The 27837-nt window shown below is 32.7% G+C and overlaps 1 protein-coding gene across 1 annotated transcript; it reads left to right on the top strand.

The window, feature by feature from the left end:
- The first annotated feature begins 547 nt into the window (after window positions 1-547).
- On the top strand, window positions 548-27837 carry LOC111043974 (urocanate hydratase). Its single transcript, XM_039421641.1, has 15 exons — window positions 548-809; window positions 1956-2086; window positions 7153-7306; window positions 9223-9413; window positions 10127-10193; window positions 10773-10916; window positions 19719-19829; window positions 20543-20716; window positions 21673-21887; window positions 22392-22507; window positions 23209-23387; window positions 24226-24325; window positions 24738-24819; window positions 27391-27501; window positions 27618-27837. Exons 1-15 carry the CDS (start codon window positions 636-638, stop codon window positions 27730-27732), a joined length of 2064 nt encoding a protein of 687 aa, XP_039277575.1. The 5' UTR covers window positions 548-635; the 3' UTR covers window positions 27733-27837.

Raw genomic sequence — 27837 nt, forward strand, 5'->3', positions numbered from 1 at the left:
TTGGTGACTCTATACAAATTATCATAGTAAGTCTGCAATAATAAAAACTCAACATCTATACTAAAAAATGGTCATGTCGATAGTTAAGATTTTGTAATCCTAGTGTAAATATAATTGCATTTTCTGAAATCAAAGAAAAGACGAACAACCAACTATATTTGAAAAAATCAATACGGTAGCTTTTTATGTTTTGACATTTACGAGAATTGAGATTTGAATCATTGAAATCTATTTAAACAAAGGGTTGGGAATGAGCAATAAATTTATAAAAACTCCATAGCATACAATAATAACTTATAAAATGTTACAAATAAAAATATATTTCCATTTGATTTCAAAGAACCTCCAATTTTTCAATTTCCATGAGATTGATTTGAATAGATGATACCCTAATTTCTATTGGAATTTTTCAATATGATTTTCAAGAAAGAAAATACCTGAAAAACACCTTCAAATCTCGAAAATAATATAAATTGATAATAGAGTTGATAAGGCGTGAACTGTCACCAACCAATCTAATTTGAACTCATGGAATTGATAGAAGTGTTGCTTTATATTGGAGTGTCTTATCTAAGTTGTCAAACAAGGTTGAGAAATATTTGCATTCTAATGTTGAACGCTTTAGCGTCAATTTTATGTCTCCAGTCATCAAGCATTCGCTGTCAGTCAATATGTGCAGCTCTCAAGAAATGTTGACAGTGTTGACTAGAGGAATTCCTTCAGATTCGCTGCCGCCTGAGAAGTCCAGGAGTGATAATATCCCACATGCTCCTGTGCGTAATCACACCCTCAACGCTGATGAGAAAGAGGTAATCAAAGTACTAAATATCTATTAATATCAAGATATAATAATAAACATATGAAATAACTATTCCTTCAATTTATTTTATTGTATGTATTATTAATCATTTTGATGGTGTACCTATTGTATGAACCAATAAAGAAATAATTGTACTATTTCACCCTAACTTATCACATAATAAGTTGACTTAGTAGCCAAAAATCTTAATTTTCCATTTTTTTATAAAAGGTTTTATTTATAGAATTACCATACTATAAGTAGTTTAATCAATGCAAAAAAAACTACAACTTTGATTTTCACTCTCATGTGTGATAATATGCTACATCGTGATATAATAATAATTATCGTGATAATGATTTTATCATCGTGATATGCCAATATTATATCATCGTCATATAAATTTGTTCCAATTGTTATAATCTTAAATTTTTAATGCAATAATAATTTGGAATATATTCATCTCTCCAATATTCTAATTTGTTACCTATTATAAATTTGGGAATGAAATAGTAAGGGCTAAGCCTGTATTTCATTCCCATTCTATGATTACCGTAGGCCTATATGTGTTTTTATCATTGATGAATAAATAAATAAATATCTTATGTCAATAATTCCAATTTTATCAGCAATATAACTAGCTGCAACAATAATATTTAACAAAAACACTTCAAGCCAAGAAATTTCATTCTTCAATCATTTAAAGGATGAAATCATTTAAATAATTGATTTAATCAATTATTATTTAAGGTAAATGATTTACCTTATCCAAATTTGGGAAAGGAATAGCATAAGGTTATCTTATTCTTTTTCTCCCTATCATTTTAATGATGTACTTATTGTATGAATCAATTTATTGCCCTGCATGATATTCATCACCTCGATGTCATTGATACCTACCCAATAATATTGTAATACAACTTTCGTAAAGTTCTAATCCAAAGTGAATAAGAAATACTTGAAAATGTAATCTTAGTTTACTAGAGATTGATAGTGGATTAACAACCAAAACTAGTAAGCCTTTTACATAGTTTATTAATATGGTTTTGAAAATATCAAGTTGTTTTCGCATTCAATATGGATATCTACCTCAACAGCACGAAAATTCTAATTTATATTAAAATTACGAAAAATAATTTTCTTGAATCTGTTACAGTTAGCTTTGAGGAATGCACTTCGATATTTCCCACAGAAGTTCCACAAAACCCTCTTAGATGAATTTCTTAACGAATTGGAAACTTATGGACACATCTACATGTACAGGTTTCTACCTTCGATACCGCTGAGGTGAAATTCTCATTTGTATTTATAATATGATTTATTAATTACAAAGAATTACTAGTAGTTACCCTTCTTTTATATTATCTTATATAATATCAAATTCTATATTCATCCATTTTAATTCTAATTCATTTTTCAATTAGCACCATCAAAATACTAGAAAGAGTATTATTTAACTAATATTTTTCATAAATACCGTATCAGTTGATTAGTCTCAGGAATAATTTTTAATTATTTGAGCAGGTTGTGACTTGTCTCATGTAAGTAAATAGAGCACTGGAGTAACATAGCTCACCCTTGCTTCAATTTATAGTAACTTCAAGCAATTTTTCATTATAGTTCTGTTAAAATTCCGAGAGATGTTCCCACTTGAATTTCAAGTCTATTTTACATTGTTTACCCAATTCAAATATTTTTTCAAAATACAAATAAAACCTGCATTCATGTGAACGCTAAAGTTTGTTTTGGCGCAAACCGCATGTAAATCGGACTAACACTACTGTCGCAATGGCTTTCATTTGTTTTGCACAAGCATTCCAATAAGGAGGGTGTTTCGAGCCCAAATTTACCTAGATCGGCCATATTCTCTCTAATTGGGAGATAAATACTTACTAGAATTAGTTTATTAATTTGAGATTGTGCACGAAATGGAATAAATATGACAACTGGAAGGTGTGGAGCGTTATTGACTGAACTCAATCGAAGATAACTTTGTAAACAAACAATGGAAAATTTTTATTCAAATAAACTCATTCAATCAATATCAGTTCCTAACAAACAAGCAACAAAAGTATGTAAATAAGTTGTATTAAGATATAGATAAAAAACGTCAAATTGTTAAACTCTAATGTAAAAATAAGAAATTGAGATAATTTTTATTCCATCACTGAACTTTTCGAAATTCATTCTCTAGGAGAAGTTGGTTTTATGAGAGAATTCTAAGTGTATCAAAAAAGAAAGCAAGGAGAGAAACAATAATATTGGCCTACAATATACACCTCATTTTTAAACTGGTGGATTGATCGATTAATTGAGTACTTTTTATTTATGTAGATTACAATATATACTGGCTTTTACACTTATATACAATAGCTTACAATACAACAAATTTTTAGATGAATCTACGTAATATAAACTAAGAAAATAATTATTGAACTGTATGTGATTTGAAAAAAACAATTTAGAAAAATAACTAACTGTAGATAATATTTCTATGCATCTACATAAATTGGCGGAGCTTTGGACGTATCATTTTTTCATTTTATTTATTGACACACTTTACAATTTACAATAATAAATAATACACAAAACATTACAAAACAATAATATAAAGTGGTTAGGTAACCTCATTTGAAAAAAACGTGTTGAGGCACCATCACACTGAAAATAAAGAAAGAGTAGCTTAGAGCCTAGCTAAAATTATATAAAAACTTGATAAATGTTTATAATACAGAGAAAAAAAAGTACTCTGTTGAAGAGTACTAAGAGATAAACTGTCCCTTCATAAATGTATCATTCACTGCAATATGGTAATATCAAAAATACAATATAAAAGTAACTATACTATCTAAACAGAAACTCAACATCTTCTAGTGAAAACAACCAAGATTTCAATTTCTTGAGAAAAATTCTTAAATTTAAACTAGAGGACACATGGAAAGGTAGATAATTATAAAACTTTAAAGCACAAAAAGTAAAAAACCTACGAAAAGCTTCAACATTAGCCTTCAACAGAATGACCTTATTTTGAAATCTCAAACGACTAGAGTAAACTCTAGCATTACTTTGAACATTTCCTCCTCTAATGAAAAATATTCTTAAAACTCTAAAGACATATAAATATCTTAATGGCAAAATATGAAATTGTTTAAAAAAACCATTGCATGTTCCGTTCTAGGTACACGCGCCATTATTCTGATAATTTTCTTTTGTGCAACTAAAAGTGTATTGATATTTGTGAAATAAATACCTCCCCAACAAGTGATCCCATATTGTAGCTTACTTTCAATAATGGAAAAATAGATCAACCTTAATACATTTACATGGCAAATATTCTTTAAGTAGTAGAATGTTCTTATAGCAGATAACATATATTTATTAATAGAGTTAATATGCTCATTCCAATTACAATTTTTATCAATAAAAAGGCCTAAATATTTGATTTTATCAACTTGCTCAATAAGCATACAACTATGACAATTCAAATCATATAAAATTGCAATATCAGACTTTAAACAAATATTACATTTATAATACAAAGGTTTGATACAAGAAATTTTATCCTTTAAAGAAAAATGAATAAACTTAGTTTTATTACTAAGGGATAATTTATTGAAAGAAAACCATAATTTTAATAACTGAAGATCATACTGAACATCCTTTTGCAATTCCAAAGCAGATTTTGAGTTGTAACATAAAGCAGTATCATCCGCAAAACTAGTAAGTGATCCTCTAAAGGGTCCACTACTAAGACTATTAATAAATATCAAAAAAAGAATAGGCCCAAGGACCGATCCTTGCGGAACACCACAGTTTATTGGTTTGAAGGAGCGAAATACATCATTATTAATTTTAACACATTAGACTCTGTTATTCAAATAGCTTTTAAAAAATTTCCAAGCAAAACCCCTGAAGCCCGCAAACCACATTACATTCAGTAACATACTGTGATCCACAGTGTGAAAAGCTTTGGTTATATCTATAAAAAGACCACCTACGCTCAATTTATTATTAAAGCCCTGATATAAATCTGCACAGAAATTCAATAACGCATCTTCTGTGGATTCTCCTTCCAAAAAACCAAATTGCTTTTCAGAGAAAAAAACATTTATTTTTAAGAAATCAATACATCGTTTTTTAATAGCCTTTTCAAAGATTTTTGCAAAAACACTAAGTAATGATATCGGTCTATATTGTTCAAATCACAAATGTCACCTTTTTTACTTTCCTTGCCCTACTACCATAGGTAAGGAAAGTATTGCTTTCCAAAAAAAATTAAGGTACCCCAATTTCAAGTTTTCTATACGTTTCAAGGTCCCCTGAGTCCAAAAACATGATTTTTGGGTATTGGTCTGTGTGTGTGTGTATGTGTGTATGTGTGTGTGTGTGTGTATGTGTGTGTGTGTGTGTATGTCTGTGAACACGATAACTCCATTCCTAATTAACCGATCGACTTGAAATTTTAAACTTAAGGTCCCTATACCATGAGGACCCGACAATAAGAAATTCAATAAAATTCAATTCAAGATGGCGGAAAAAATGGCGGATAATTACTAAAAAACCATGTTTTTCACGTTTTTCTCGAAAATGGCTCTAACGATTTTCTTCAAATTTATATCATGGATAGCTATTTATAAGCCCTATCAAATAGCATAAGTCTCATTTCTGGGAAAATTTCAGTAGCTCCGTAATATTCTTGAGAAAAATGGCGGAAAATGACTAAAAAACCATGTTTTTCACGGTTTTCTCGAAAACGGCTCCAACGATTTTCTTCAAATTTATACCATGGATAGCTATTTTTAAGCCCTATCAACTGGCATAAGTTTCATTTTTGGGAAAATTTCAGGAGCTCCGTAATATTCTTGAGAAAAATGGCGGATAATGACTAAAAATCCATGTTTTTCACCGTTTTCTCGAAAACTGCTCTAACGATTTACTTCAAATTTATACCATGGATAGATATTCATAAGCACTATCAACTGGCATGAGTCTCATTTCTGGGAAATTTCCATGAGCTCCGTAATATTCTTGAGAAAAATGGCGGATAATGACCAAAAACCAGGTTTTTCACGGTTTTCTCGAAAACGGCTCTAACGATTTTCTTCAAATTCAAGCCATGGGTAGCTATTCATAAGTCCTATCAAATGACATGAGTTTTTTCCTTGGAAAATTGCAGGAGCTCCGTAATATTCTTGAGAAAAATGGCGGATAATTATTAAAAAACCATGTTTTTCACGATTTTTTCAAAATAACTTGACCGATTTTTTTCAAATTCATACTCTGTATAGTTATTTATCAGCTCTATTAACTGGCATGAGTCTCCTTTCTGGGAAACTAATGGGGGGTCCACCCCATCCTTGAGAAATGGACTTTGTAACCTCCTTCTCGTGCATGAGGTAGGTAGGTAGAGCAGTTCATAAAAAGAACACATAGTCGAGATATTTCATCTGTAGAACAGCTGTTTTGACGACTTTAAAAAAATGACGACTGAAAAAATCATTGAATTTCACAATTTACACAAAGGAAAAAGTACTCTGAAAACAATTATATATACACATATACAAAAGTCTGATCGTAGTTTCGAATATGAGCAAGGAAAGTTGTGTGAGTGTACCACACCAGATTTTTAAAAAGAGGAATCACAACAGCAACTTTTAGTGATTCCGGAAAAATGCCATTAATAAAACTAAAATTAATCAAATACGAAAGTATTGGAGAAATTATACTACTAATCTCTTTAATAATAGAAGCAGATATTCTGTCAAACCCAGAAGATTTTTTCGAGTCCAATGAATTTATAATCATTTCTACTTCCGAAACAGTAGTCTCAAAGAAATAGAAAGAATTCATCACTCGTTTCAATTTGAATAAAGTCCTATACTCTTTATTTATCTCATCATCTGGCGGATCTAATTTAAGTTTCAGCTGATCACTAACACTAACAAAAAAGCTATTAAATTCCTCTGCAATCTTATTTTCATCTTCCAAAATGACACTAGGGTTTACCCCTGCTTTGATCTTTATAATTTTATTATTTTTTGACTTTTTTCCTAATATCTCATTTGTTTCTTTATATCATTTTTATTTTACACTAAATAAATTCATGTAATATTGCTCTTTCTATAGGTATCAATGTCCATTCTTCGGAAAGAATATTTAAATTTCCTTCCCAGTAACTCTCTACCAGTGGAGAGAAATAAGATAAGTTATAGATTTTCAAGTTGTACAGAAATTTTATTCACGTTCATCAATTGGAAGAGCAAGAATTATAAATATATAGCCTAATGTTGCTATATGTTTTTTTATGAAATAATGGAATGAATTATTTTTTAAAATGTTTTGAATTATTTCAGAGCTTATCCTATCGAAAGCTTTCCAGCAAAATGCAAACAGGCGGCCTCAATCATGCTGATGATCTGCAACAATTTGGACCCAGCAGTTGCTCAATTCCCAGAAGAGCTTGTGACGTATGGTGGCAATGGACAAGTGTTTTCCAACTGGGCTCAGGTTCTCCTAACATTTTCCAACTTCAACTTTATTCCGACTATAACACACGTATTTTATCATGGTTTTGTTGGATACTGATATGTGAACTTTAAAGAGTATAATAGAGATAATGTTAATAAAAACAATATGGAAACTTGAAGTACCCTTTATTATTTAAAATATTACAACAACTAGTTTCGACCCCAACTTAGGCCATTTTCAAGTTTCATTTTCATTTTTAGAGATAATATTTACAAGCAACGTTAGGTATATCATATGTCTCTTCTTGTCCATTAGAAAACCGATGCAGGTACTAGAAGCGTATCGTACTATAAGCTGCTTATAAGTGGTAGAGTGGACATTACTGTCCAAACTTCACCACATCATCAAATAAAAAGATTATTCTATTCTATATAAATGTATCGTATCAAAAGTCTTCTCAAAACCAATACAATGTTTATTCATGCCTATTGTATTTGATTTTTTTAAATAGATTACCTAGCTATTCTGAATTCACACACTATATCATAATACAGAGTGGGGCAGAACCGATTGACGAATTTGAAAGGGTTATAAGTAATGAACCGTTCAACTTAGAAAAAAAAACTTTAATGGGTTTAATTCAGTTTGAAATATAGTTTTTATTGTTGATTTTTGAAAATTATATCAGTTAAATGGCGGCCATCAGCAGCAATACACTTATGTAGCGTATTTTTGAAGATTTAAAACGCATTTTACCAAAACTGCGATTGGTAAGGCCTGGATCTCTTTTCTGATTCGTTCCTTTAGTTCTTCCAGGGTGTGTGGGCGATCTTTGAAAACTTTGTTTTTGAGGTAACCTCATAGAAAAAAATCGCAAATGCTTAAATAGGGTGAGCGTGGTGGCCATAGTTTTTTGAGAATGGCAACATCACCGTTAATGTCACCTCCCAGCGTTATGTGACAATGTTACAAACGTTTCTGCGCCCCAAATTAGAAGAACTTGCTGAGGAACATGACTTGAAGAGAAATATGGTTTTAGCAGGATCAAGCTACAGCCCACATAGGTCACATTTTAATGAATGTGTTGAGACAGATGTTCCTAGGGCGGCTTATCTCACTAAGGGTGGGCTTGAGGTGGCCGGCACGCTCACCCGATTTAAGCATTTGCGATTTTTTTCCATGGGGTTAACTGAAAAAAAGTTTTCAAAGATCACCCACACACCTTGGAAGAACTAAAGGAGCGATCAGAGAAGAGATCCAGGCCCTACTAATCGCAGTTTTGGTAAAATGAGTTTTAAATCTTCAAAAATACGCTACATAAGTGTATTGCTGCTGATGGCCGCTATTTAACTGATATAATTTTCAAAAATCAACAATGAAAACTATATTTCGATCTGAATTGAACCCATTAAAGATTTTTTTTCTAAGTTGAACGGTTCATTACTTATAACCCTTTCAAACTCGTCAATCGGTTCTGCCCCACTCTGTATATAAATTATATGTTATCACCAAGAAACGAATTTATCAAAATTGGTGCTATTACAGATTACTACTTATACTCCATAGAAAATCAAATAAGTAACTTTCAGGATGAAGCTCTCCATTGCAGGAGTGAAATACATTCCAATTTGTAACGCCATAAAAGTAAGAAATATTTCAATTAACTGTAAAATACAAGTTGTAATCTGAAATCTGATATAGTAGGTATTTCAATAAAGTAATAATGCTATATCAATTCAAATTTTCTTATTTAACTTAATCCTCATTCAAGGAAAAAAATAATGTAGACAATTCATTCACCTCAACATAATTCTTCTTATAGCAATATGAAAAACATGTATTTTAACAAAATGCATTACTCTTAATAGCGCTTATAAATTTATCAAAATATTAGAATTGTTGTATTTATTAATTTTTTACTCGACTCATTTCTAATCAAATTTTGTTTGTTTTAGTTCTGGTTGACAATGAAATATTTGTCGGAAATGAACGAGCATCAAACTCTGGTGTTATATTCTGGACATCCTTTGGGATTATTTCCAAGTAAGCCCGATCTACCTCGAGCTGTTATTACAAACGGTATGGTCATCCCCAACTATTCTTCTCAAGAGCACTACCAGAACATGTTTGCACTTGGAGTTACCATGTGAGTATAGACTAATAACAGTATTTCTGTATTCTAGTGATGTTCAAATTAGTCGGTGATGTTCATAACTTGTGCTTAATTCGTGAGATGATACTGAGAAATGGAAATCGAATTCATGGTCTGAGAAGTGATCAGTGAACTAGGGTTGCAAGCTCTATAAACGAATGCAGTTTTTTCAAAGTTAATGTTTTTGCTTCTTTTGAAAAATTCGCCAAAAAACTAAATCATTAAATATAATTTACCTATATCATTGCTGGTTATTTTTTACCAGCTTTTATATAATTTTCTTATCAATTTTATTATGAAATAGACCAAAGAATAATAATATGCTTTGCAACTTGAACCTATGATTTGAAAAATGAATTGAGATATCCTTCAGTTACCTTTTGTCAAATTATGAACTCTCTTAAAACCTACTCATCTGAATAATTATTTTGTTGAGCTCTGCTATAGGTTTATGCGAATAAGTTTTATAATAGTGATGAGTATATCTTTGATACAACTATAAATAGTTCTAAAACTCTTTTTCAGCATTATTTTCTAAACTAAATTCGTTATAATCGTTTACCTAAGACGGATTGATATATTTTCTGATGTTGGTGCAAACAAGTCCATTTTGTGTATATGAGAGGTCAATCAATTTCTGTTATCTTGAAGATGTTTCAATTAGCTTCTAAGAAGGACATTCATGAGTTAATCATTGGATTTCACAGGTATGGACAAATGACAGCTGGTAGTTACTGCTACATTGGGCCACAAGGAATCGTTCATGGTACCACGGTAAGTTACCTGGTATTCATAGACTCAAATCAGATCTGCGCTCGTGCAAACAATTGGTTTTAAATTATCAGGTTTCAATTCCTTCAGCTATTATAGTATAGCTGGGAGATTACTAATTGAATTCCACCAAGGATTCATTGAAATCAATAGATTCTTCTTTCTAGATTTTCCATTACCATTACATACAAACAAGTTCCAGAACTTGTGTAAATTAGAGTAAACTTGATTGAATAATGTTTTTAGAAACAAACTCAGAATTAAAAAAAAAATTCTTCCTAATTCCAAGTATACTCCTCAAGAAAATAATAGTGGGTTTCTTCCATTCAAATAAAAACTTGGTAGGCCTGCTTACCTGCCTAGGCCTGCTAGAATGAACGCTTTAAATCTATACTTATGTTTTAGTAAGAGCATAGAGTAATGATACCGTTTAATCCTTGTAAGATACCGGTTTGATACTTGTAGTTGTCATTTGGCTCTGGTAAGAGGTATCATGCTTGGTATGGGTGTTTCCCTTGGGATGCACTTGAATAAATTAGTTTGACCCTTATATTGTACAAGCGTGAAAATTGTATTTTTCAGATAACCGTGATGAATGCCGGCAGAAAATATTTAGGTTTGGATGATTTGGCGGGATGTGTTTTTGTGAGCTCTGGTCTGGGTGGAATGAGTGGTGCCCAAGCGAAAGCAGCCATCATCAGTGGCTGCATAGCAGTCATAGCTGAGGTAACAACATTCACCCCTTACATTATTCCATTTATTTCTCTTGTTTCCTAGCACCTTGTCAAAAGTTAAATATCTATAGTAGTAGTATTACAACCCCATTGTTATAGAATACAGCTGACTATGCATTGTCTTCTTTATGTCTCAATTAATTATTTTCAGTTAGTTCTACTCAAACTCTTGACGAGAGCACTCGGCTCCCGAAATTCTTTAATTCGGTATTTTCTGTAGTTGTAGTGTTAATAAAGTTTCAATTTTTAAAAACTCAGTCGTGTCGTCCAATCACTTAACTGGCGCCCGAACTTACGTCGCGGAAAGTTTTATCGTTGTATCCATCCACGTTCATTAAACTCGGATACAATACCTTTTATCTTGTGCAACGAAAAAACTTTGAGTTTCACCTCTTCATCCGTGAACCAACCCATATATTTTTCTCCAACGAGAAACTCATAGTGAAAGTGACTCGACTTCAAAATTTCAAAATCTATCGCTCAACTACAAAATTATTCTCCAACGAGAAAACAAAGTCAAGTGTTATCAGAGTAAACTCAAACTTTCAAAAATTTCTTCAACAAGAACTTAACTTTCACCAGTGTTAATAAGTGTAAATCAAATCAAACTACAAAAACGAAAACGACTTCAAGTACTTCTCAATGGAAAACCACCATCAAGCTGCTATCACCATCACGCTGTAACCGTATCCAGCCTAGCAGTTAGTTCAACCCCACGCTGGCCACCGCAGGAGACGAGAGGACTCTACAGAGGGACCGCGATCTCGCCACCTTCAGGAGGATTCCTGCTTTCTTTATATCATCCGAAGGAGAAGACGACACCGACGCCGACGCCGACGCTGACGACAACCGGAACATCGCCCACCAACCTCAATCGACTGTGAGTAATTTCGTTATATCTCTTCCTCAACCAAACCCTACAATGCCTAATATCTCGAAACAAATTCCTCATGACATTCTTAAATTCATACCCCACTATGATGGTACTTGCTATAAGCTACCACATTTTATTAGTACTTGTAATGAACTACTAGTGTCCTATTGTAGTGCAAACATTGACGAAAAAACAGAAAATCACTGGCTCCTTTTCAGGGCAGCCGTAAGCCGTCTTTCAGGACCCGCAGAATCAGTTGTTTTTAATAACAATTGTACAACTGTAACAGAGCTGATAGCCGCTCTAAAAACAAACTTCGCTGACAACAGGTCCGTTCCAGACCTAATTGCGGAAATTACTTTCATGAAATCCTATTCAAATGAACACCCGATCGAATTCATTAATCGCCTGGATGAAAAACGCACAACTGTGTTGACTAAATATAAACTAGATGGTATCCATGGTGAACTTTTGACAAATCTAATGCAGCAGTTGAACGCAACTCTTACTCGTACATTGATTCACGGAGTACATCCAACTTTGGGCTCTCATTTGCAAATCCTGCAAATTCACGATCTTGACGATGCTAGACATAAGATTATTAATGATTGTAGTATTGTTCTAAGGAGCTTGAACTTCAAATCAACTATCAGTACTATCAATAAAATTGATTCAAGAGCTTTTAATCAAACGCCAATGCGATCAAACACATTCACTCATGCTTATCAAGCAAGCAACAGAGCTTTTTCTAACAACTTCTCGCAACCTCGAGTACCGAATTTCTTCCAACAGAATAATGGATCACAGCAAACATTCCCCCAGAACAGAAACTTTCAACAAAATTTTCCTCAAAATCAATTTGCTCAATTTCCTCACCAACCGAGGCCTGTGCAAATCAATCCTCAATTCAGACAACCACATAATAGTAAGTGGGATTCACAAAACACTGTCAGCATGCGCACAGTTCAAACTAATCCTTCTAATCGTTTCAAACTGAACTCAAAATCTCCGTTTGAAGTGCATCATTTGCAAGATGACTTGACAGATAACTCATCTAATCTTTTCGGAAACGGAATCCAAAACATGCACGATGACTTGACAGACAACTCATCTCATCCTTTCGGAAACGAAATCCAAAGCATGCAAAACCAGCTAACTTCACTTACTGAAGCATTCAACAACATGCAGGCTCATTTTTTAGGGGTAGGCCCAACACACTCAGCGGAAACACCCCCAAAAAATTTGAATTGAATATCATAAATAAGTCGCTCCCATATTTTGTCGACCACTCTAACCGTAAATGGATGGTTGACACTGGGTCGTCAAAGAACTATGTGAACCCCTCTATCATACCACCCAATGTGACCAGATATAAAGAAAAGTTCGTAGTAAAAACACCAGCCGGTGAAAGTGGTGGAAATGAATACATCTATATGAACTCAAATACTGTGTTTCCAGGAAGTTCACAAATCAAAATGTACGTGTATGACTTTTCGACAAGATACGATATCTTATTAGGTCACGAAACTTTGAAAGAACTCAAAGCCAATGTAAATTATACAAACAACACGTTAGATTATCGTACTATTTCGAAACCGTTGTTATCAGTGATTAACTCTAATGAACAAATTCAATTGAAACCAGGATTTAATGTTGTTACTGTACCAGTTAGGTCGATTCCTAATCTCAAGACAGGACTACTTAAAGCTGTTTCTCATGAAAGCTATTACGTTGAAGAAAGTATTGTTAGTATAGAAGAAAATAGATGTAAGTGCGTAGTGTATTCCAATGAGCTCATGACCATAAGCCCCGAGCCAATGGAGATAGAAGAATTAGAAACTATTTTTGACAATGATGAAATTGATAACTCAGATGTATCAAACAAATCGGATATTATAAGAGAAATTCCTAAACTTCTTCGGACGGACCATATGAATGTCGAAGAGCGGAATCATATCATAAATCTAATACTAAAATCAGGAATTTTCCTGAAATCATCAAACGTGAACATGATGAATTGACAAGCAGTACTAATCTGTTGAAATTTAAAATCAACACTACTGACGAAATCCCTGTATATTCTAAAAATTATAGATACCCTCAAGTGTTTAGGAAGGACGTTGAATTAGAAATTGACAAACTTCTTCAGAATAAAATAATTCAACATTCCAACTCCCCATATAACAGTCCAATTTGGGTAGTGCCCAAAAACCAGACGCCTCCGGTAAACGTAAAATACGTGTCGTTTTAGATTACAGGAAGATTAATGATAAAACGATTGAAGACAAATATCCCCTCCCAAATATTGAGGACTTATTTGGAAAAATTGGAAGGGCTACCTATTTTTCAGCGATAGATCTCGCTTCTGGATTCCATCAAATTCAAATGGAAAAGGAATCAATTCCAAAAACTGCCTTTTCGACTGAGAACGGACATTATGAATTTTTGAGAATGCCGTTTGGATTAAAGAACGCTCCAGCTACTTTCCAACGTGCAATGAACATTTTGTTTTCCAGAATGCCCAATGTGTTAGTCTACATGGACGACATAATTGTGTTTTCCGATAATCTCGAGGAACACTTGAAACATCTAAAATCAGTTTTCAAACAACTTAGAGATCATAATCTAAAAATCCAACTGGACAAAACAGAGTTTTTTAAACGAGAATTACTGTACTTAGGACATATCATATCTGAACGCGGAATTCAACCCAATCCTTCAAAGCTAGAAGCTATTAAGAACTTTCCAATCCCAAAAACTGAAAAAGAAATTAAGCAATTTCTAGGATTGACAGGCTATTATCGAAAAATGATAAAAGATTACGCTAAGATTGCAAAACCTCTCACACACGCCTTGAAAAAAGATGTTAAAATCAATCCAAACAATCCAGAATATCAAAAGTCATTTGAAACATTAAAACTTCTATTACAAAACGATCCAATTTTACAGCTACCTGACTTCACAAAAACATTTATTCTGACTTGTGATGCTAGCAATTATGCTATAGGTTCAGTGTTATCACAAAAATTCAATGGTAAAACCTTACCCATTGCATATGCTTCTCGTACACTTAATCGTCATGAAGAAAATCTTTCTACGATTGAGAAAGAATTATTAGCTATAGTCTGGTCATGCAAACATTTTCGACCATACCCCTATGGTAGAAAATTCATAATCGAAACCGATCACAAACCTCTTCAATGGCTCCACAGCATTAGAGAACCGAATTCAAAATTAATTCGTATGAAACTCTTTCTAGAAGAATTTGATTTTTCAATCCAGTATGTGGAAGGTAAATCGAACCAAGTAGCCGACGCTCTTTCAAGAATACGCCCACTTGACGTTAACATGATGGAAAATGATGAAGACGAACCTTTCCAAGGTTTCGAAAGTGGTTTTCGTGGTTTCAATCATGACTTTCAGGATCTCGAGAATAACAATGATCTCGATGACCCCGACGAATTTGACATGGACGAACTGCTTAGATTTAACACTAACACAGACATTCCCTCAGTAGACACCGTCACACTTGACGATTTTCTTCAACATGTAGGCAAATCTGCCGAACAAACTAACAATTCCGATCGAGATAATATTGTAAATAATGATAATGATGCTAATGATAATGATGATAATGATAATGATGCTAATGAACAAGAAATTGATAATCGTAGTCTAGTTACAATACATTCACAGGAGAGTTCGAACGAACAAGTAGTTATTGCGGAAGATGACAAAATAATCAATGTTGAACAAAATCAAATCATTTTAGAACGTGGCAACAAAGAACCTGTTATCAGAAAAGTTTTTACAAAAAACAGATTGACTCTATATTTTCAAAGTTCATCCACTCCTGAAGAAATAAATGATGTGTGTATACAATACTTGAAACCCAACACACTTTATGGGATACTTTGCTCCAGGACAGGTGTATTGGAAAAAGAATATGAAATGATTTTTGAACATTTTAAGAATGCTATCATTGCTAATTTTAATTCTGTGAAACTTAGGAGATATAAAAAACTGAATTTGGATATAACTGATTCAGAGGAACAAAAAGAAGTTGTAACCAATTATAATGTAGGAAAAACGTATCACCGTGGAATTAATGAAAGCTATAACCACATTCGAAGAGAATACTATTGGCCTACCATGCTTAAAGACATTACAGAATACATAAATAAATGTTCAGTATGTGCTAAAGTTAAATATGATAGAAGACCTGTTCAAGTTGAATACAAAATTACCCCAACTCCTGACAAACCTTTCGAAAAATTACAGATTGACACGTTTCAATACAGTAGAATAAAATTCCTCACGATAATAGATTGCTTTTCGAAAAAACTCATGGCATATCCACTAACAAGTTTGAACCAACTTGAAATACAGTCTTGTTTGAATGATTACTTTTCTCTATTTCCATGCCCTAAGACAATCCAAATGGATAATGGTCGTGAATTCGACAATGCTGGACTTCGAGATTTTTTGCGTTTATATAAGATAGAACCTTATTATATAACACCGGGACATCCAGATTCCCAGGGTTTATTGGAACGAGCACACTCGACACTCATTGAACTCCTTAATGCTATACAAATGGAAAATAAAGACAACAAACCCGAAGATAATATGAAACTTGCAATTATCGCATTCAATAACACAATAAATTCAACCTTGAAACTAACTCCTATGGAAATGACTTTTGGTGTATCGAAAAATCCATATGTTGATGAAATAACGGAAGCCCTTATTGCTGAAGAAAGAACAAACGCCTATCTAGAAAAACTGAAAACTATTCACAAACTAGTAAAAGATAAAGTAGGACAAGAAAAACAAAACAGAACTGATCGCTTAAATCAAACTAGAGAAAAAGATTTTGAAATGCCTAACGAACCCTTCATAAAGACAACGTTTAATAAAAAGGACAAACCCAAATTTTTCAAAGTGAAATACAACAAGGAAACTCAATTAGCTACTAATCCAAGAGCGATTCAGAAAAGACCCTTCAAACTTCATCCGAATCGAGTGAAGCGAGCTCGAAAGAAAAAGAAATCAACTAATTTATCTGTTTCAGGTAACAATGGTTCTACTTCTGATGATGTTCATAACACCAGCAAACCCGTATAGATTGACTGATCTAAGTAAAACATCAGGCATCACTCCTATCAAAATTCAGGACTCGTTCATAATAAATGAAACCTTCACATACATGCATAATATTAATAATGTAAACATGTTGCGTATCGAATTAAATACTATCAAAAGAACAATATTCACTTTGCGTGAACACAATATCGATCAAGGCCGTCTAGACATCATAACAATGCATTTAAAATACACAGAAACAAAACTAGATCACATCAATATCAGCAAAAATAGAAATAAGCGTGGACTTTTCAATGGACTTGGCTCAGCTATTTCATGGGTAACCGGTAACATGGATGCGAACGACAAAGAAAAATACGACAAAATATTATTTCAAGTTCAGTCAAATGAATACCGCTTACAGCATAATATTGAGAATCAATTTTCAGTAAACAAAAGGCTCATTGACGATTTTAATGCTGATGTGAAAAAGATTCATGGGAATAATTTGAAAATTATAAATTATTTCAAAACTCTCTCAAATGAAACTACGACTGTACAGCTGAACCAGCAATTTTCCTTTTATTAGCTCATTAAGTTTGCTCTTTAATAAAATAAGCGATTTAGATACTAGTTTGGAGTTTTGTAGATTGAATATTCTACATTCTAGTATATTATCCCATAAAGAAATAAATAATATTATTTCTGAATCTAATGTAAAATTGATTTCTGAGGAACCAGAAGTATTATGGCAATTAGCAAAGGTACACTGCTCAATATATAAAGAATATATATCCTACTTCATTGAATTTCCTTTAAAATCACCTACTTATGAAACCTTCTTCTTATTATCCTATCCTGTTTATCGTAATACTGAAGTTACCACCATTCATGAATATCCTTCCCTTATCCTGAGATATGACGAAATTTTATCTGGTAAATGTGAATATTTGTGTGACAACTACTACTGCAGAAATGTGACAGTGATAAAAAATAAGTGTATAAGTGAAGTGTTAGAAGATAAGAAATTAGAACACTGTAAACAATTAGTAATTAATGATTCTGCTTCTTTTGTAAAATTCATACCAATTATCAATCAATATCTACTGTACAAAATTGACAAAGTTATTATTTTATCAGACAAAAAGAACACTACATTATATCCAAATATCAACTCAATTATTGTATCTTAATAAGTCAGGACAGTTATTCGAACATCCTAAAATACATGAATACTGGGAAAGTGATATATCAATCCCATCTGAAGTTCCATTTCGTAAATTGAAAACAAACTTTTCATTTGATATTATACATGAAGCAAATATTAAGATTGAACCACTACTAGCAATAGAAGAACTTAGCATTGCAAAAGACGATACTTATTATATTTGGATTTTTATTATATGCTTTATTGTCATTCTTAGTATATTTATTGTATTTAAATTATATAACTTTATTAAATATGTAACTTCTTTACGAAATAATTGTAGAAATGTTAATGTAGCAGCAAGTTCGCAAGCCCCAACATTTGTTCTTGGGCCTTGCCTCAAAACCCAAAATTCTGATCGCTGAGGACAGCTTCAGTCTAGGGGTGGAGGAGTTAAATATCTATAGTAGTAGTATTACAACCCCATTGTTATAGAATACAGCTGACTATGCATTGTCTTCTTTATGTCTCAATTAATTATTTTCAGTTAGTTCTACTCAAACTCTTGACGAGAGCACTCGGCTCCCGAAATTCTTTAATTCGGTATTTTCTGTAGTTGTAGTGTTAATAAAGTTTCAATTTTTAAAAACTCAGTCGTGTCGTCCAATCACTTAACTAAAGACTTGAAAGCTTAAGCTCAAATTTACACTAGATACAGAAATGTGTTGTAGATTTTCTCTATATTATAAGGTGAAATGAACAATAAAATGTTAGTTCCACATGTTATTCATTTCACCTAATCTTCTAGTTACCAACTTACTGAAGTAGGTACCCTGAGTGCCGGTTGTACAAAAGCCGGTTAAATTTTAATCGTAATTAATTTCACGAGAGTCAATCAGAGAAGCTTTCTTCCCGAAAAAGCCTTATCTGATTGGTTTTCGTGGAATTAATCACTACGATTAAAATTTAAGCGGCTTTTGTCCAACCGGGCCTGAGCACCAAAATTAGTTTAGATTAAATAAATATGATGTTGAACTGACAAAATTTGTGCTCATTCATTTCACCACTTATAAGTTCGTTATTTCAAGCTATACTTATACGCTTCGTTAATTCAAGTATTGTTCTTAGATTATGATCAAAGATCTTTATAATGTAACATTTTAGAAAAATATTATAATGACAGAAAAAGCTACTCTTACTCTGGACTTGCTCAAATATAATGCAAAGATTTGTGTTAGCTATGTTTTGTATTATAGGAATTATCAGTTTTTATTGAGCAGGTCCAAGGTTCAAGTCATTGGTGGGTAATATTTTGATTTACCATCAAACTCATTGGTGGTAATAATAATCACTCACACAGATAACATATTATTCACAGTGAACATTTTTATAAAAATTGAACATATATAACAAAAATCTTAATACCTGTTTTTCTAGTAATTTCTACTCTGCTGTGGAAAGAGAGTATACTATTATTTCTCATGCGAGTGCTCACACATTTGCAGTCTGCCATTGTGTGAACCCTCCCATAAGAATCAATAGTATTCTCTGAAGAGCAGAAATTAATTGGAAATCTCTGATTTTCACTTTATCTGTAATGAAGCTAATTGTTACTTGTTGGGTAGTATTTTTTGTATTTCTTGTTTCAAATTTTCTGGTCTGAACTTTGAATTATTAATGTTTTATAGGTGGACTATGATGCACTGAAGAAACGATACAACCAAGGCTGGGTACTTGAGATTCAGTCCAATTTGGATGATCTCGTTGATCGAATAAGAACAGCTAAGAAAAATAAGGAGGTGAGTTGAAAACATAAATAATATCAACTAGAATAACACACAATACAAGACTCCTGTTCTGACTCCTATAGTCCTTTAATACAGTATTGCATAGCATGTCTTGCTGTGTTTATTTGTAGTATTTAATGTAAAGATTAATCATTTCCCTGCTCTCGTTTTTTTAATTAAAAAAATTGATACCAGTAACAGATGGTTGCAAAAAACATCAAATAATGAAAGTGTTTCTCAGGCTTAGCATTGGGTGTTATTCATGTCGTTTAAATTGAGGTTAGCTGGATTCCGAGCGCTGCCCCTTCATTGTTGCTGCATCTAGAGTGAATCCAGCCCAAATAAAATCATTTTAAGGTCTCACATACCTCTAGTATTCTCTCTTTAGAAGCATTTCTTAATTAGGCTACATGAAAATGTAGGCAATGTACTGTGTAGTATTACATTATACATTAGGCATAAGGTTCTGTAGGCTACTGAGAAACTATTTACTTACTTGGTTTTCAACTTTTTAAATTTCATCTGAAGCTTATTATTCATACATCATCAACAATAAAATATGACTCTATAATATGTCATAAGAAACAGAATCAACCTTTCAAGATTCACCTATATAAGTATGAATAGTAAGTATTCACATTCTAAATTAGTGTGATACATAGAGAGAGTATTTTTCTATTTCATGAGTTGAAAAGTGTTTGATCATGATTATTTTCATTTTGCAGGTATTGAGCATAGGTTATCATGGCAATATCGTTGATTTATGGGAACGACTGGTTGTTGAATGGGAAAACAATCAAGAGCTTCTCGTAAATCTTGGATCTGATCAGACGTCTTGTCACAACATTTCAAGTGGAGGATACTATCCGGTTCAAGTCACTGTCCAGGAAGCACAGAAGGTTCGATAACAGATTATGCTTATTGCTCATCACTCTATGCTCTCTGTAGCCATCTTCCAAAATAATAATGCATGAAAGCCCCTTGATTATATTGTCCAATATAGTATTAAAGGCCTACATTTATCAAACAAGCGCTCCTTTTCTTATGGTATGATTGCTGGTGTTGCGATAGAAAACATATTGTAAATTAGTGAGTCACAAGATTAAGGTTATTTATTAGTAGCCTATTGAACAATACTTTTTTCTAAAAATTTGCATAGCATTCTCAAGATTGATGAATAATTTGTGACAAATAAACAAATCTATATAAATCTCAATCAGAGCTATTTTTCAAATTATCCACCGATCCTAGAGAAACTATTCAATCCAAAATAGTACGAATAGAATATATGCCGAATGTATGCCAAAATAGGATACATGAAGCCGAGAATATATTCATGAGTCAGCCTACTATAAAATAAAATTATATTGCAAAATATGATTTGATGTATTGTTGCACTTGTAGAGTTCAACAATGTTGAATCATTGGAAGAAAACCAATAACTTCCGGCACATTTATTCCGACACAATTGTTATTCTCTAAGCATTCTCTTAGGTCCGGTTGCCCAAAAGCCGGTTAAATTTTAACCGTGATTAATTTCACGAGAACCAATCAGAGAAGCCGTCTTATAAAAAAGGCCTTATCTGATTGGCTCTCGTGAAATCAAACACGGTTAAAATTTAAACGGCTTTTGTGCAACAGGGCCTTAATATCTATTGAATATATAATATCTATTGAAATAATTAACAAACAAATGCCTCTCAAAAAGCAATCACAATTTTTTCCATTCGTGTTCCCTATAAGCTACCCTGTGTGAAGGCGTTTGAATGACAAAAGTGGAACGCTTATATATTATAATAGGTCAATATGTGATTAATGATCTTAGTGACAATTAATAGTGATGTTCTTCTTATAGATCATGAAAGATGATCCGGATAAGTTCAAATCGCTGATCAATGAATCCCTGATAAGACATGTGAGGGCAGTCAACAAGCTGGCTGAGGCAGGCATGTTCTTCTGGGACTACGGAAACGCATTCCTCCTGGAAGCTGATAGGGCTGGTGCAGATGTTGGAAGGAAAGGCCTCAGTTTGCGATTCCGATACCCATCCTATGTGCAGGATATCATGGGGTAAGTATTGAAGTACGCCAATTTATACTTATTATCATTTGATAAATTCAAAAAATACTAACATTATTGCTCGTTCATTACTCTATGCTCTACTCTAGAACATGGTACTAGAGTACATGATGGAAAGTCAATTTCCACACAGAAAACACTAAACCAACTGTTGTGTGTAATTGTAATCTAATATGTTCTGTAATTGATGTAGTATTTTTAGTTTTTTGGGGAAATAAACATTTATTTATTTACTAACAAACTAACTTCGTTGTGATACTAAATCACGGTAAGCTATGCAATTCTGCAATAAAAAATAATGCTCTATGCTTCAAAAAATAATCTAGGAATACCTATACAGCTTGCAGTACGTTGTTCATAAAAATTGACAACCTCTCAAATTTTCTATTTACTTTCTTCATACTTCTTCTCTATATTTTTATTCAAACTCTTCCACATAATGTGTTAATTCAGTATTTTTCAAACTAAATTGTTTCGTGTTATTTGTATTTGTAGTGATATATTTTCTCTTGGATTTGGACCTTTTCGATGGGTCTGTACTTCCGGGTTGGCAACAGACCTCAGAACCACTGATAGAATAGCAGCTGAAGTTATTCAGACTATATTAACAGGTAGAGTTCATTCATTATTTGAAATAGTGGTTTTAAAATGCATAAAAAACAAAACTAAAAAACGTCATGATGAGACGTTTTATTATAATATTAAAATAAATAAATGAAATTAATATAATAATTTAAATCAAGATTTAATGCGAACATGACAACATAAGAAATGTTTCAAATAATGTTATTGTTATATTTTTGTCTGTTACATACTTGTATATAAAGGTTGTCGTTGGGCTTCACCTGCTTCAATCATAAATGAAAAGGAAGTTAGATGGAAAGTTGTTAGAAAGCAAAAAACCAAACAAAGAGGATTTGTTTTATATACGAATCCTAGATGAGAAATTAACAAAGTTGATGAATTCAAGAGTACTAAACTGTGGATAATAGACTTGGGCCTGAATTTAGAAAATATTTCATATCAATTTGTATAATTCAAAATGTAACAATTATTTGGTAGTAGAATGACGTTTTGTATGGAATGAATTAAGAGTATAAGTGGAACCCTATAGTAACTTGGCCAATAATTGAGGAATAACCTAATCTCATTTGGTATTTTACAAAAACCATTGGATCCTCTTTAATCGATTATAGCGTACCTACCTTACTACTTTTTCTGTTTTAATAGAATGTTATTTGTATTTTGGAAATTGGTAACACTTATTCTTATTATACTACATTATACCTACTTTGTTTTCTTCAATTTTCAGATAAAAATCTTGATGAGGTTATCAGGCAGCAATACAATGACAATTTGACATGGATAAGAGAAGCCGGTAAGCATAATCTAGTTGTGGGCTCTCAGGCGAGAATCCTCTACTCAGATAGAAGAGGGCGCATCAAGATTGCTGAAAAGCTCAATGAGGCTGTTATGGATGGGAGATTGAAGGTGAGTGCATGTCAATTGAAACTATGAGCAAATATTTTGTATTATTCAACGATAGCACTTTCTTTTCGCTCAGGCATGGTTTTCTAGAACATTTATTAAATCGAATGGACTATTAAATCAACATAAATAATTAAATATTATAGGTTGAATGAACCATTAAATTTAATAAGTGACCTATAAACCGGATCTTGATGAACTGAGTAAAAATAATCTTGACTTCTCCAATTATGATAAATCATAGACGCTTGTCTGCCAGTTCAGTTGTCTCTTCTATTTTAAATGACATGGAAAAGTAATTATCATTTTTTTCTAATGGAACTATCTATGAGAATCTTGAATGTAGGCCTACATAGCTCTAAACAATAATAATCCTACCTCGGAATAATAAAATAACGTGCATTTGTAATTGATTCATATCTGTATAGTAATACTTATTACTGTACTCTCTTCATAAGTACTCGTTTATTCTTTTGACTATTAAGTACTGTTAAATTATTTGTATATTATTCTCGTTTCCTCAGGTCTTGAAAACTACAAGTCGATTGTACCTGATAACTTGTAGCCTAGTAAATATCGGCACATAGCCTACTATTCCTTTGAAGAATTGAAAAAAAATCATTTTTTAGAGGTTTATATATAAAGAGGTTTATATTGTTGTAGCTTTCTTTCCGCTCTTAGTTGTTAATTTCCTAGGATTATATCTAGCTTTGTATCAAGATTTACTTTTTTATTATATTGACTCTTTCATGTCCTAGGATTTCCTAGGATTATCTAGGTTTGTAGTTTATTCAACTATCAACATTTTCATGTCGATTATATTGTCTCTTGCATGTTTTAGGGCCCTGTAGTTATCAGCAGAGACCATCATGATGTAAGTGGAACTGATTCTCCATACAGAGAAACCTCAAACATAGTGGATGGATCTGCTTTTACAGCAGGTAAGAGTAACTGTGCTATTATTTACTTGAACTCAATAAGTAAAGCTCACTGAATGGACATATTGAGCTATGGTCATATGAAGCTATTAAATAACGGAAATTTGAAGTATTTTATTTTTTAAACAAAATACTTGTCTCTATGATTCTATAATCTTCAGGTCGGCTGCCTAAAAAGCAGTCGTTAGGTTATGTCAGAGGCCCTGAAATTGATCAGTTGCGACCTGAAAACTCTGACACCAGACCTGGGGCTGCCAGGTCACACGATATTATTATTTATAATCTTTAGGAACGGCCTGAAAACTATCATCAGGCCTGAACTAGCGATAAGGCAATTTATTACAAAACCATTACGAATTGCAGTTGTGAGCTATCTCATCTTGTAATTCTAAAATTTTATGTGTTTTTCAATCAGATATGGCCGTACAAAATTGTATTGGGACAGGCTTGAGAGGAGCCACATGGATTGCTCTACATAATGGCGGTGGAGTTGGCTGGTGAGTTTATTAATTCCACATAATTCTTTCTCAACAATTAATATCAACTAATAGAGAGTGTCCTACAAAAGGTGTAACAGCCGAATACCATAGAATTTGTAACAAAAAAAAAATGCTCGGTAAAATTTTCTTATATCGACCTTAGTTTTCGAGATATCTCGATTTTTCGATAGTTTTGAATAACGTCAATAATTAGAAAACTATCCTCCATAATCTAATTCTAAGGATATGGTCGTTAGAGGAAAAAAATCCCATAAGATTCATCTAATTGGTTCATTTTTAGACGTTTTTTGAACTTTTTATGAGCGCTCAAAGTTGAAAAATGTATAGGCCTATTCTACGATTTCATAACTAAATTTAAAACAGTTAGAACGCTCCTAAAAAGTTCAAAAACGTTTAACAGAGTTACTCTTTTTACTATAGTGATGAAGTAGGATCAAAAAAGTATGATATTCTTAACTTTCAAGATAAATTTTTGTTTTTTCCTTCAATTATTCCAATTTGTTACTATTTTAAATAAGTAAATATTGTTTTTTTAATTGTAATTTGATTTATTATTATTTTCTTTTGTTAATTATTTTCTTTAATTAATTATTATTATTTATATTATTTTTTCAATTGTAATTTGATTTATTATTTTCTTTTGTTAATTAGCTATATTTTTGTACTTTCATTTTTTATATTTTTATCATATAACAATGAGTTGATTGTAAGAGAGGGCCCTAAATTCGCTCTCTAGAATAAATAAAGGCAGTCATTGTATTCTACATCACGATCTAGATAGTCAAAGGAGTTCAATAATATTTATAATATTATAGCTTTGGGCTACAATGAGCTTCTTTAAGAACGGTATTGATATTTTTTATTTTTAGATGGATAGATCCCGATATCTGGCATTCTCCTGTAAGCAATTCGGCGAAACCAATCAACAGATGAGTTTATAACTGTACCATCTTTGTATACAGGGTGTTTGAAAAATAATTCCCTAGTTTTAGGTATAAATTAATGGAAAAATTCATCAACAAGTACATTCAATTAAAGAGAGAATCTACAAGTTTTGTTCAACATCAGTACACTTCAACATGGGATCCATTTGTTGCCCTGCACAAGACGAGACGATATTCAAGCTCTCGCCATGTATTCACCAACATATCAGGTGTAACTGTCCCAACCGCCGTGGCAATTGTTTCCCGTAAATGGTTTATGTCTCGGATTTTTTCACTGTACACAACATTTTTTTCCTACAGATACCTTGAAAAGTGACCATTTGTGCACTGATTGCAGGCGGCAAAGAATCACTTTTCCGCACTAGTGCACAAAGTGAGTACTTTGCGTACTCCAGATTTGCAGCATGACAATGCAAAATAGTTGGAAGGTTAATGGAGCTCCAGTGCAGCAAAATCAAAATTAAGTTGGTAACTGCACTCATAGTGAGGCCCACTTTATAATGGCAGTGGAGAACAGTGTTGCCTTGCCATTATGTGCCTTGATTATAGTCATTTCAATGCTTACATAACAAAAACCCCCTTCAAGCAGTCAGATAAATTTTCAATTGAATTACTAATCATTATAATTCAATTTTAAATAAATTAAGGATTTTATTACTAATAAAATTACACAGAAAAATATTTGATGGATTTCAGGGAATTTTACCCATAATTACCCACTTTTCATATTCAATGGTAACTGTAGGAAAAATTTAATGTGAAATACGTGCGCAAAGTTCGTTTGCTGCACTCAAGAAACCATTCCGTTTCTTTCGGTGCAGCAAACTGTCACTTTGCGCACTAGTTGCACAAATAACTATTATGTGTCCCCAATAGAAAAAGTCAGAGGGGCTTAGACCTGGATTCGTGGAGGGCAAGCAATTGGGCGAGCTCTCCCTATCCACATTCTCGAAAAGGGAGTGTCAACTGAAGGAACTGTTCCCTGGCGCCGTCTTAAGGTCAAGCAGGTCTGCCAACTGCAGGGGGGGGGGGCAAAACTTGGACAGTTGCTGAATCAAACACCACAAACTAGAATTGTGTACATAACTTTTTACAGTTTCTATGACACATCAAAATTAGGGAGTTCTTTTTCAAACACTCTGTATACTGTATATGACGTTATAATGTATGTGAAAACGAGTGGTGTAGACGTAAATTCAAATATACACGAGTGGAATACACGAAACAGAGCAGATTATCATATGAAGATTCACAATAGTAGGCTATTTGAACAAAAACCAGATTATATTGGAATATTGGAAGGAAAGTTGCCACAACTGTTTAAAAGTAGTGATGATTTGAAGATCTTCTTTGAGTATTTTATAGTGTACAAGAGTTCCTTTCAAACCAATACTATAGGTTTGATTTAGTTAGTGTTGAATCATGTAAACTTGTTGATTATGTGAAATATTGACCTGACTTATCTTTTACTCCATAACTGGAGTCTTTAGGACATAGTCTTGAAAAAGGATATGATATCACTTCTATAATGTGATAGAAGTGAAGTAATGTGAAATTGAATGAATATTAAAGAGTTTAGTGTAATTCAGAGCGCTTTGTTGAAATTTAGGTTTTATTTTTGCAGGGGCGAAGTGATGAACGGTGGTTTCGGTTTGTTGTTGGATGGATCTCCTTCGGCAGACGAACGTGCTCACCTGTTGCTTGGCTGGGATGTTGCAAATGGAGTTGCTCGCAGGTAAAAAACCAACACTACTTTCAACTCCCTTCAACTATCTCTATCTTGCTGTCTTATACTGATGCAATATAATAATCAAATCACGGGTTTTCATGAGGAAAATTTTCAATTTTCAGATGCTGGTCAGGTAATGATAATGCCTTCCTGGCAATAAATAATGCAATGAAGGAGGACAATCTTTTAAAAGTGACCCTGCCACAGAAAGTTGACCTGGATTTATTTGAAAAGTAAATTATTGTATTCAATCAATATTATATTTATGCATTATAAAGGCTAAAACGATAATTATAAAAATGTTCTTTTCTATTCCTTTTGAATAAAGTTCTGCTCAGGTTA

Source organism: Nilaparvata lugens, chromosome 2 (assembly GCF_014356525.2).
Source record: "Nilaparvata lugens isolate BPH chromosome 2, ASM1435652v1, whole genome shotgun sequence".
In the NCBI taxonomy this organism is placed as follows: Eukaryota; Metazoa; Arthropoda; class Insecta; order Hemiptera; family Delphacidae; genus Nilaparvata; species Nilaparvata lugens.